General features: G+C 41.2%; 1 protein-coding gene across 1 annotated transcript; it reads right to left on the bottom strand.

Moving 5' to 3' along the window:
- Positions 1-336: 336 nt before the first annotated feature.
- On the bottom strand, positions 337-12,736 carry LOC142214641 (NACHT, LRR and PYD domains-containing protein 12-like). The gene is made up of 9 exons (XM_075283579.1): positions 12,706-12,736; positions 12,107-12,172; positions 9,260-10,964; positions 7,841-7,927; positions 4,542-4,712; positions 3,603-3,776; positions 2,624-2,794; positions 1,629-1,764; positions 337-438 (listed from the first exon to the last, which is right to left on the bottom strand). The coding sequence occupies exons 1-9, from the start codon at positions 12,734-12,736 to the stop codon at positions 337-339; spliced, it is 2,643 nt and encodes an 880-aa protein (XP_075139680.1).
- Between the last annotated feature and the right edge of the window lie 441 nt (positions 12,737-13,177).

A 13,177-nucleotide genomic window follows, 5' to 3' on the forward strand; every position in this document is an offset into this window, starting at 1 on the left:
GTAAAAAAAATAATAATAATGGAGGGGAAAAAAATTTAGTTTTTTATATTGTTCTACACTGATTTTGTTACTTCCATAGCGTTAAATAGAAATTACGTAAACCAGAGTAGAACGGCCACGTTCTTTCCCCAATTCCCATCCTAGTGGTTGTCTCAGCAGGGACATGCTGTTTGTTTAGAGGTCACCAATGAGTCCTGTGATTGGTGAAATGGTGACCTCAAACGGAGTGACGGCTGAGCTGTGGTCCAATTCCCAGGGGGCCTTCATGAGATAGAAACGTGAGTTAACCTTTTTTTCGTGGCATGCGAGCAACAATGTTGGACAATCCCTTCACATCTACATGGTAAAGTTCCAATGGATCCCAGTACCATAAACTCGTCCATTGAGGTTATAATTGTTGGCTAAGGCCTTAGCGACAAAATATTTTTGAAGTTCATTCTAGAAATAGAAAAAAAATGAGATTAGAGTTGGTAATATCCTATCGGATTCAACCGAGAAAATTTTGGATAAAATTAGATATGATTCAACTTTTTCAGGCAGCGATAATATGGCAGTGGAGCACAATGCAATATTTTCAGTGACATAGAAATGTAGAATGGGGACATGTTAGGTATAATATAGAGACGGGCGAACCTCGCAGGGTTTCTTTACTGACTATCCGCAAGGTTCATCCATCAGCTTTATACAGTCCAAACCAGAATAAAATAAGTGAAGGCCCAGGGGAGGTGCAAAAACATAAACCTTCCCTCATCTAACCTGGGCCCCATCATGGTGACTGATACTCCCTTGGGATTCTCTTTTGCCATATTCTAGTCTCTGCAGTGACATCACGGGCCCCGGGTGACCGTTGAGGCTAGTGATTGGGTCACAGCAGTCACATGGGGCCACGCCAATGTCAAGGTGCTTTTATTGTAAGTGTCATTATATCAGTGACCCAAAGTGATTGCCAAGATCCAATCATAGGCTTCACCCCAGAGGTCAGAAGATGGCCAAAGAGGACCCAAGGGGAGCACAGGAAGTTGAGGGAGTCTTAGGCTCAGTTATTGGTCCTTTGGTATTAGTTATATTCTTTTTTTTTTTTTTTTTTTTTTTTTAAATGTAGATTGTGAGCCCCACATACAGCTCACAATGTACATTTTTCCCTATCAATATGTCTTTTTTTTTTTTGGAATATGGGATGGAAATCCATGCAGACACGGGGAGAACATACAAACTCCTTGCAGATGGTTTTATGCCCTTGGCGGGATTTGAACACCAGGACTCCAGCGCTGCAAGGCTGCAGTGCTAACCACTGAGCCACCGTGTGGCCCCGGTATTAGTTATATTCTAAGAGACACGGACTCTCTGGACATAAATCAAACCCATGGCTCTTCTAACAGGATCGGGTCTAGCATAACTGAATAAAAAAAAGTTTCTATCTACAATGCCATAGCCGTGTTACGTTCTCCCCGTGTTTTGTGGGGTTTCCTTTATGCTTTGACATCCTAAGTGGAGCCAGAAAGTTATCCCTTAGACTATAGGTATTGTAATACTGCAGTATAGTCCATTAAAGATGGCGCCCATGTGATGATCCTCTGCTTCTCCTACTACATAATGTACCTGAGATCCTTCAGGCTCGGTGACGTTACCATTTCTTCCCTAATTTGTCTGGTTTTATTGTCTCCGATATAATTGCGGTTCAGATCCAGGTATTTCAGGTTCTTGCTTTTCTTCAGCAATAAGAGTGATGAGACGTATTCATCTGTCAGCCTGATACTCTCCAGCCTGGAAGTGACATACATCAGGTGTTATATGGACACTGCCGGGGATTATTATCTGAGACTATTGTTCTACTATGCGGCACCAGATGAGATTATTATGTGAGCTCTTATGGCAGTATTATTTTGGCAATATATGGAATTATAATTTGAAGTCTTAGGGTTCTATTAGTTGGACAATGTCTGATATTACTTGAGTTTTTATGGCACTATTATTTGGACAATATATAGGATTATTATTTGGGCTCTTATGGCAATATTTGGAGATAATATTTATCCTTGAGGAGAGAGCCCTTTTACAGACGTATGGAGTCTTACCAAGCCATTTTTGTTCCGCTGGGGATTGTGGGAAGAATATGCAAATCTGTTTTCCAAGATGTAAATAGGAAAACAGTGCCTCTGTTTACTGCCCTCTAGGGGTAGCCTTCTTAAACATCAAACATGGCTTTTTCACGTCTATTGCATGATGCAAGGATATGCTAAACCAATTTATTCTATTCCAAAAGGAACAGAATCCCAGCTGTGGACAGCACTGTTTTGATCTGATTAGGTCTCTTCAGCACAGCGTAGTGAAAACTGTTTTGGCAAAGATGAGAGATACTGAGTGTAATTATTATGGCTTCATGGTTGTTATGGTTTTAGTTTTTGGACACAATGTGGGATTATTATTCAAGCTCTTAAAATCAGAGGGAAGATTTTCGATTTCTTTACATCAGAAGAAAAAGTGTTACATGTAAGACAGAGACATATAAGAGAACATATCACTTTGTAAGATTATGTCATGCTCATCTCTTGGATATTGTCCAGCCATGAGGTAAGGTAAGAAAAGACACATCTGTACTTGTAAATCCGTCTCTTATACTCACTGTAATTCCTCTATCCCGCAAGTTGGACTGGACAGAGCGGCCATCAGATCACCAAAATGAGGACCAGCTAGGTTGTTATACGAAAGGTCGAGCTTCCTCAGACACTGGGTATTGCCTATCACCATTGCCAGTCGTGTACAAGCCCCATCTGTCAAGCCCGTGTCTTTCAAACTGCAGGAAACAGATAGCTATATGATATATTTGTTCCATATGATTATCAATTCCATTATCTTAAGGCTCACAAGAGCGTGAAAAAAAATTCTTGAGAAATCAAAAACCTGAGTCTACTGAAGGATGATGAAAGTGGGTAAGAATAGTTCATGTCTTATTTCTTGACTGACCGTTTGTTGACTCAGAGGTTTTAGAATTGGACACATTACAAGATTTTAGCTCAGGTTATTAGTAATGGCCACAAGTTTACAATGCTGTTTCGGTGCTTTTTGGATAGGGTTTGACAAGGTTTTTTTCTAGCCTTCCATGTGCACGGTGACATAGATCCCTTCCTGCTCCATATCCTCATGGAAAATCCATGTGAATATTCTCTTAAAGGGGTTACTTAGACTGGGAAGAAAAACAAAAGAAAGACGACTCACCTCTCCGATGAGCCACCAATCCATTACAGATGATCCACCGATCTCCATGTCAGGGATGTAAGGAAAGGTGACGTCTCCAGGGCCTCCAATTATTATTCTCTTGCTTCTCAGGCATCCCAGAGCATAAGAATAATTCATGCATGGATAACTTCAAAAATTTCAAGTTTGGCCAAACCCAAAATTTTTGGAAAACTCATGATGAACTCGTTCACCCCTAGTCTGCAATAGTATCAACATTCTTCTAGCAAGTTCTCTGATCTTGCTAAGAAAAAGGTTCTTAATGGGGTTTAGCCCATCTGTGAGGTAAACGTCACTCGCTAATACATATATACAGGGGTTACGGGACTCTTGACCTAAAACGGATGGAAAGGAAATGTAATACTCACATCAACTCCTGTATCCTGCACGATGGACTGGACAGGGCATCCATTAGCTCTGCAAAAAGTGGGCCGACCAGCTTACTTCCGCACAGGTTAAGCTTCCGAAGTGAATGATTTTTAGATATATTAGATGCTAATTGGATACTGGACGTATCCATCTGTCTGCCATCACAGCTCAGTCTGCATGTGAACAAAGAATATGGTTTAGATTTCACACATACACACATACCCAAATGGAGCCATTTAGTGTCCAAATGCTACAGCCACACATTGCCTAAATAAAACCTCCATATAATATCTAAAGTAAGTAAGAGTGCCATATAGCCACCACGCAACTGTGACATCATTATCCCCAATCCTCAGGTAGATAAGGGATAAGTGTCCAATCACTGGGGGTCCAACTGCCGGGTCTCCAGCGATCAGGAGGATGGGGTACCAAAAGTCTCCCTAAAGCCTCCTTGTGAATGGAACGCCAATGCGGTGTGCAATTGGTGCTCCATTCACTGTTATGTAGTTGTAGCTTCTGTAGGCCCATAGTAGGAATGGAGTGCTCCATTCACGAGCAAGATTTTGGGGACTTTCAGGTCCTCATTCTCCTTATAACCCTCCATTCCCCCACCTGCAACCTGACACTAAGGGAATAAGTGCACAAATCTCTTAAGCCTTATGGCAAATGGAAATTGTACCCAGTAAAGTCTAAGTCAGTACACTGCTCATGCCCTGCACGTTGGGCGCATTTACTGTAAAGCAAGCTGTACTGACTTCGACCTTCAATCCCTTAGTTACAGACCTCCACCAATCTGATGTATATAGGTCATCAATATCCAAAACCTGAAAAACCCCTTTAATAGAAAGTCCAGTGCTTTTACCAGACAATTGTGCAGAATCCAATCCATTGTTTATGATGACGACAATGTCTACCTGTTCTGTGATAAATATACTCACATGAGTTCCTCTATCCTGCACGTCGGGCTTGACAAAGCTGTCATCAAGTCTCTAAACCGAGACCCCTCCAGTCGATTATCAGACAGATCGAGGGTCCTGAGCGAAGGGCTTTTACTTATTGGACAGGCCAACTGAGAACAAGAGCTGTCTGTCAGGTTACATCGGCTCAGACTGTAAGAACAAGGCAGATATAATGGAGGAACAATGTTTATATTACATTTCTGCACTTTAGACTCCTGTCTTCGCTGAATGACCACCAGGGGTACCTACTCATTTTACTCTTATGTGTATTTTTTTTAATTAAATCAGTTATATAAGCCTATATCAAATTATATCAAATTCATTTAGCAATGATGACTTTTTTTATTACCTACAATACCACTCCTGACCACATGGTGTGCTGTTCAGAAAAAATGTGCAGCACACTACAAGTACACATGTGCAGTAGTTTTCTATTGCCCTGATTTCCAGCACATAGTGTAAAATATTTCCAAAAAAAGTAAACTTCTGTAAAGGGAAAGTGTCGCCAGAAAATGGCCCGTTGTGTAAATGCTGATTTATAATAAACACTTTAAAAAAAAAATAGTTGATGTTGTTAATTTTCTTTGTTATTATCCTTATTTTAAAAAAAAATACAAAAAAATCTTGCAATCACAACTATTGCCACAAAGCCTAAAATAATTAATGACTTCCTGTCTCCTAGAGATGGACCATGGTGGTCTGGAGCGCCCCCTATTGAGGGTTTTCTAGGCATGCTGTGCGACCTGGTTGTTTTTTCTTCATTCAATGTATGGTAAAACAGCCTCAGCTTTAATTACTTTTTTGGGGGACATGAAAAACAGTCATTTGGCCATTTCCTTTTCCCTTTGCAAAGTTCACAGTAGGGAACAAGTATTTTTATATTTGAATAGATGGGACTTGGTTTTTTTTTTTGGTTTTTTTTTTGCTTATTTTTTAATCTAAACTGGGGAAAATTATTTTTAAAACCCCTTTTTTAACATTAATAGCTGTATTAGGAATGAGACAGGGTTAAACTGATAGACAATATAAGATCTATACTCACTGTAATTCCTGTATCCTGCAGGCTGGACTGGACAGAGCGGCCATCAACTCACTGAACCGAGGTCCTGATAGGTTGTTATATGACAGGTCAAGCATCTTCAGGGACTGGTTTATAGTTATAGCAGATGCCAATGTAGGACAGCAATTGTGGGTCAGACTATTACTGCCCAAACTGTGTAATAAAGGAGCAAAAATGTATATATGATCATTCTGAACAATTAGGAAGATAATTTAAATATATAATAATAATATAATATTATATATATATATATATATATATACTGTATATATATATATATATATATATATATATATATATATATATTCATTTTTTTCTATAGATACTGGAAAACGTGCAGTTTTTTTGCATTTGGCAGATCAGGTCGAAATTGTCCCAAGTTACCTCCCTTCTGAGTTTCCAATTCACACTGGTCTTTACAGTGAATTGGGACACAGAGTCTGACCAAAAAGACGGCTCCCATTGAAATCAATGGGAGCTGGTCAGTTCTTTTTTCCGGGAGCCGGATCAAACGGACATGCTCATTCTTCATCCCAATTCACCTCGTGAATCCACCTGAAGACACTCCCTCCTCCTGACTAGGCCCATTTATTGGGCCTAATCCAGAGCGGAGTACAGTGCACCGGCATTCAGTCGCAGCCTCCGCCTCAGGTTCCAGACCAAAAAAACACCGTGTGAACTTACCCTCAGAGTTTTTTGCAGGCAGATTTTGACACGGAATCCGCCTGAAACAAATGCCTCCCATTCATTTCATTGGGAGTCACTAGCAGTTTTTTGGCTAAGTTCACACAGCGGATTTTGGTCCGGAATTTGAGGCGGGATGCCACCTCAGATTCCGGACCAAAAAATCACAGAATTCCACTCCGGATTAGACCCAAATGAATGGGCTTAGTCCGGAGGGAGTGACGCGCCGCGGTCTCCCGTGGCTGATTCAGCTGAGGAAGATAAAGCACGTCGCTTCTTTTTTCTGCGAGCAGAACAAATCTGCTTGCGGAAAAAGGAAATGCCCAGCTCCCATTGAATTCAATGGGAAGCGTGTTTTTTTGGTCCGTGATTTGACGCGGACTCTGTGCCAAAATCCGCCATGTGAACTCAGCCTTTTTCCTGTAGCGTTTTTTTTTTTTCAGCTAGTGGGAAAAAAAAGTGACATGACCTATCTACAGGTGGATTCAGCCTAGAAAAAACCATTGAAGTCAATGGGTGGTTAAAAAAAAATGATGCAGTTTTTTGTCACGTTTTTTGACGTGGTATTTGCAAAAACTGCTTCAAAAACCTCTAGTGGTTTTTTAAAGAGACTTTTCCAGGTCCATACAGTGTTCTGGACAAAAAATGTGTGAAAAAATGTTACAAATAATGCATCGTGTAAAAAAAAAGTGTCAAAAAACTGTTTCCTAATTCCTGAAGCAGATTTTTTCAGCTTGCAAAGAACTCCATGCCTTCCTATGGAAGTCAGAACAAAACTCCCATAAATCTATGACGGGGCTGGATGATAAATCTGATGCATATTAAGGCTCTCTAGTCCAATTGTGCAGCAAATACAATAAATGCGGCAGCAGTCTGTAGAGGGCGCCAAATCCTATCCATAGATTATGTATGTGACATTGTATCTGCATTACTGGTATAGTCACTATCTGTGCATATAACTGTGAGGTTCTTGGTTCACAGTTTGGTCAAGAAAGAGCCCATCTACCCTCACAAGGCAACCTTATTCAGCTGAGACTCTTCACTATACAGACATACCCAGATACAGGCCTGGATTTAGGGCTACAATGTGAACACAGGGATCCAGAGACAGGCGCTAGACAAGTCTTCTCTCAGAAAATGTACATGTGATCGCAAATAGACAGTCCTGAAGGTATTAAAAAAAAAACAATGGTCCTATAGGATCCTCTTCCTTATGGAAAAGATATTCTAGCTGGGTGTTATTCACAGATTATACCATTAGGTTTGAGGAAAGCCAGGCATTGGTCTATAGAGCGCTACAATCCAAAGGGTGGCGCTACATCAGATTCACTGTTATAACCAAGGAGGAGTTATTTGCATATTTCTTCCCAAAAACAAAAGGATTGGGCAGTGGAAATCCAACTTCCCAATCTTAGTGTCCACCAACATCTGCCTTTGTGGGAGAGGTAAGAGAAGCCCACGAGGAGTAGATGGTCGGCCAACATGTATCTCTATGTACAGTACGGACGGCTTAAGAAGGTAACTAGGAACTTACCACAGCCTCTGAATTTTGCAGTTTGGTTGACTTAATACAGAACATATGAGGTGAACATCTCCATCCTTCAGACTATTGTTACGAAGGCTAAAAATAATAAGAGAAAATGTAAATAGGTGAAGAAAAAATTGTGTTCGGTATTGAGTAAGAAAATTAAAGCAAAAAATGTCACAAACTGGAAGTGGAACTTATTATGTATCCTTCAATTGAAGCCACTCCATTGATTCTAGTTGGAATTTTTCTCTAGCCCCCACCATTCCTGAGCAATCATTTCTGTTAGGGTCCATTCGACAGGCACAGAGGGGGCAGATTATGGCGCATAAGCCACGTCATAATCCGCCACCTCACAATGGTGGTCTATGTAAACCACCAGGCTACACTTTTCCGCTCACAGAAAAAAGAAGCGGGCTGTCCTTTCTTCAGGCGCATTCTGTGGCTCGTTGAGACACAGCGTCCGCCTGGCAGCAGCAACCTCTGGAGTCAGCCCATTCATTTGAGCCGACTCTGGAGGGGGAAGCCGCGACTGTCGGAAACCGCAACAGTTGTGGCAGGCGAGTTTTGAGCCGAGAGTGACGCGGCTCCCCGCATCACTCTTGGTGCCAAAATCCACCCATCAGCCTCCCGTGTGAACTTAGCCTTAGTTTCAGCACAATCATACACTCTACTGTCAGCTGGGCGGCCCTGGGCTGGAGCAGATAGTCTGGGAATCTGCATATGACAGTAGAAAGCATAGTTGTGCTCAACAGAAATGATTGCTTGGGCATGGTCAGAGATAGAGAAAAAACTGCAATTGCATCAGAATCACTGGAGCATCATCTAATGAAGTATGCAGAGAGTTGGAGTTGGTGGAGGTCCATGTTAAAAAAAACCCACTGAAGACATGAAGATGAAAAAAAAACTTAAAGGAGTTGTTCAGGCAAAAATTTTATATTTTACATAGGCTAGGGAAGATGAAAAAAAAAAAAACTTATACCTTTGCCTGGTGCTCTGGTGCCTCCCAGTGCAGTCCGGTCGTTTCGGTCTATTGTTGTCTTCCAGGTGAAGTTACTGCCACACGTGACCACTGAGGCCAATCAGAGACTTCAGAAAAAGGGATCCGTGACATCACATCTGCCAAGGAGTCTCACTTTGAGAAGACAGCCCAGGAGAAGGATCGGACTGTGCTGGGACGACACCTGAGCACCAGGGACAGGTGAGTATGATTTCTAAAAAATTTTTTTTTTTTTGCACGGACAGCCCTTTTAAAATCAGTTGTATATCGCTACATTCCCACCGAACACTCTAACACCAGTCACAAATATTGGTATCAATTCTAAAAAAATCTCAAAATGGAATGATATACCCCAAAATGTTGAACTGGAGGCCGGCTCCTGATAAAAGGACCCTTTTATTGTCATAATAAGGTGTAAAAAGTTTTACCTGAGGTCCCTTATAGTATGTAGGGCTCGTGAAAGTCTTCCTAGCCCCTCATTTTGAATACTACATGATTCTAGATTAAGCTTCTCTGTCTCGATACAGGATTCCAGTATAAATGGAAACACGCTACAGTCTAAAGGAGTCAAAGGGACATAGGAAAAATCAAAACTTTTGTGTGATCCCAAAGATTGCAAAACAAGACTCGTGTTTCGGGTCTCAAAAAGATAGACAAATGCTGACAAGAGCTTTCTGTTATCATCTTTGTATTCGTTCTCCCTCCACGTTTCATGGATGGTCTTGTGCAGCCACTCAATGATGATCTCTGAAGTTCTAGTAGACAACGCTCCCAAATATCTCTTTAATATGGACCCAGTGGATACATCTGAAAGGCCACAGAGAAAACGGAGAAATATTTCACCACGGTTATCATCATAGTGTTGGGCGTCCTTAAGGGACTTCTGAAGTTTCTCTTGGTTAAAGTCCATGTAGTGAACCAAGGCTGCAAAGAACTCCTGAACCGTAAGATGTAGGAACGAAAAGTTCACATTTGGAGGTTGGTCAGTCTCGTTTAAAAAACTTGATAGTAGCTGAGAAGAAGTGTCCACATTGAAGGAGCCCAGATCTCGCTCATCGAATATAATCTTGTGGTTCATGACTCCATGTTGTGCCATCCATCCAATGGACTGCAGGATCTTCTGAGCGTCACTTTTATCCAGGCTGTGATTGGACAGAATGTTGGCGACAAATATGGCAAAGAGTTGTGTCACTGTTCTGGGTAATAATGTCACCTGCTGGTCACTACTTGTGGTCTGGAAGCTCCTGGATAATACAGTACAGATGATCCAACAGTAGGACGGGAGGTAACAGAACGTGTACAAGGTGGCATTCTCCTTCACATATTTGAAAATTGTATCAGAAATTTCCTTGTTTTCGAAAAACGATTGAAAATAAATTTCCCTTTCCTTGGAAAAGAAGCCCATGATTTCGAATACCCTTTGGAAAACTCCAGTTCCTATTGATGCCAGTTTGGTTGGGCGACTGGTCATCAACACATAGCAGCCCGGGAGAAGCGACTGTTTCACCAGACTAACCACAATAAGATCAAGACTGTCCACCTGCTTAACGTTGCTCAATAGTTTATTTGACCAGAAATCCATTTGGTGAACAGATTCATCCAAGCCATCAAAGATAAAAAGCAGCTCTTCTGGATTCTGTAAGATGATATCAAGATGATTCTCCAAATGTGGGTATTCTTGAAGGATCAACATCTCCAAGTTGACCTTATGAAGTTGGTTAAGCTTCCGGAATTTGAAGAAAAAAATAAAAGAAAATCTCTGATAAAGTTTTCTATTGACCCAGTCACAGACAAACTTTTGCATCAGTGTGGTCTTTCCCACGCCTGGAACCCCCCTGACCATCACTGTATGGGGTTCACATCCTAGCTGACCACACCATCGGAATAGCTTGTTGTTAAGTATACATTCCTGGGCAGTTCTTTTTTCATACATGTATTTCTCGTGTTGTGTCCCCACCGTTGTGAGCTCATTTTTAGGTTCTAACTTTCGTTCATTTCTAGAGATAACAACAACCTTTACATAACGCTCAAAAATGTTGAAGCTTTGTTTCTCGAAGGTGGACCCAGGTGGCTTATTTTCCACCAAGAGCTGGTTTTTCTTCCATAGGTGGTTTTTGTGGAGCCTCTGGATTTCTGGAAAGAGGAAGGACATTAATGGATGAATCTAAATCGGTCAATAGGATAAATATTATGAAAGAATTACAATTATTTTAGACATACGAAATACTAAACCCAGATGTGTTGGATTGCTGCAAAACTGGACATGCCGTTATGTTAGATATGTAAATGATTAGAGGTGTGGTCTGATTAGACACTTGGATTTGTCACAAGAGAGTGTAAACGTGATTTTTGTACCTTAAGTTCTTAGAGGCTACTTTTGGGTAGTGTACCTTTTGGTAAGAGATCTTTGACTACTAGACATATCTATACTTACATTCAAAGACACAGATGGCGTATTACAAACCCATGTCTCTGCCTGGACCATTTCCAGGAAATTTGGTGTCACGGCATCCATTACATCTCCTTCCATTTACAGCTAGGACCATTCAGTGATGCCATGAACAAGAAACCTGGACTTTGGCATACTGGACCGTATTGTCTTTAGTGATGAATCTAGGTTCTGTTTGATGATGGTTGGGTTTGAGTATGGTGGCCTCATGGTGACCGCTTCAATCCCGCCTTTGCGGTTGAACAACACACTGTCCCCTGCGGTTTTAATGATCTGGGTAGCCATCACATACAGTATGTCAGTTCGTCATGCTTGGTAGTGATACAGGTCAGTGATATGTGCAGGACATCCTGCCACCACATGTGTTATCTCTCATGGCAGGACTTCTAACTGGCTTATTTCAGCAGGATAATGCTTGCCCACACATAGTAAGACCTTCCGAGAAGGTCTCAACCAGATTACAACACTTCCTCCGATCACCAGATCCATCACCAATGGAGCATTTTTGGAAAAAGCTGGAATGTATAGGATCTTGGGCCCAGCTGTAACATCTGTGGGCAGGATACCATACAGAACCTGTTTACCTCCAACCCTACCTCATCTTGTGTCTAAGTTAGAGGAGCCAACAGGGTGCTTAAAGCTCCCCGCTCAGTTGTCCAGTTTTCCCCAATAACCTTCTCATCATTTCCATAGATCATCCTTATATCACACTGAGAAAGATTCACCAAGAACATTGAATGCGGCCATCTTTGCTGCCCTTTATGAAAGTCTTGTTGTACATGGCTTTGTTCACACTGAGCACACTTCAATCACCTCCAGCATTTACCTTTTATCTCTGTAGACAAATTCGGTCCATGTTTATCCAATACGATCTGTTCTACAAGGTTATCGCCTACATAGAAGAAAATAATTCCATGAATTTATGGTTTTGCATGAATTGTATTTTTTAAAAAATAATCCCCTGCACTGGTTAGAGATGTTCTCCAGCATGATCCGCAAATACATCCACAGCAGGGCTAAATCCTCACTGTTCCTTTGTGCACGCTATGGCTTGGCTTTATTTTAAATAACCCTTTTAATCCAGCCCTCATAGATTCAGATGGTTAGGATTTAGCTAATCTTTTTCCAGCCGATCCCGATCGCGATTGTGAAATTTGCTCGATCGCCGATCGGGATTCGATCTTTCCCGATCGCTCAACCCTAGTCAATGCTTCTCTATGGGAAAAGTCACTTTTAGGGATGAGCCTGATCTTGAGATTTCAAAATCCAATTTCCAATCATTCTCCAGTCGATCGAGATCGTGAAATTTGCTTGATCGCCAATCGGGATCCGATTCTTTCCGATGCTGATCGCGCAACCCTACGGATGGCAGATTACAGCAAATTCTTACAATGAAGAGTAATACTAGTGATAGACTATCCTTACCTGTATGAGTGATTTCTTCCAGGACAGTCATTAAGTTGGGATCGGAGCGACCAGTATCTACAGAGAAGAGGCTTTCCCAGAATGACATTACACCTGTCCTTCCTTTATGTAGAATGTTTTTTACCAAATCCTCAGAAAATTTAGAGAGGCCGAGATTTTCCTTCATGAATAAATAAGACTGAAATCCAAATAATATCAATGAGTACAATAATACAGTTACATTCACACACATGTACAGTATCCCGATATGGAGAGATTATCTGCACATTTATAGACAAATAACACATGGAATTCCATGCAGACACTGGAGTAGAGAAAATCAAGGAGAGCTGCTATATCACCTCTGTATTTATAGTAACTACATAGGAGCAGTATTATAGTAGTTATATTCTTGTACGTAGGAGGTAGTATTATAGTAGTTATATTCTTGTACATAGGAGGTAGTATTATAGTAGTTATATTCTTGTACATA

This window comes from Leptodactylus fuscus, chromosome 7 (assembly GCF_031893055.1).
Source record: "Leptodactylus fuscus isolate aLepFus1 chromosome 7, aLepFus1.hap2, whole genome shotgun sequence".
NCBI lineage: Eukaryota > Metazoa > Chordata > Amphibia > Anura > Leptodactylidae > Leptodactylus > Leptodactylus fuscus.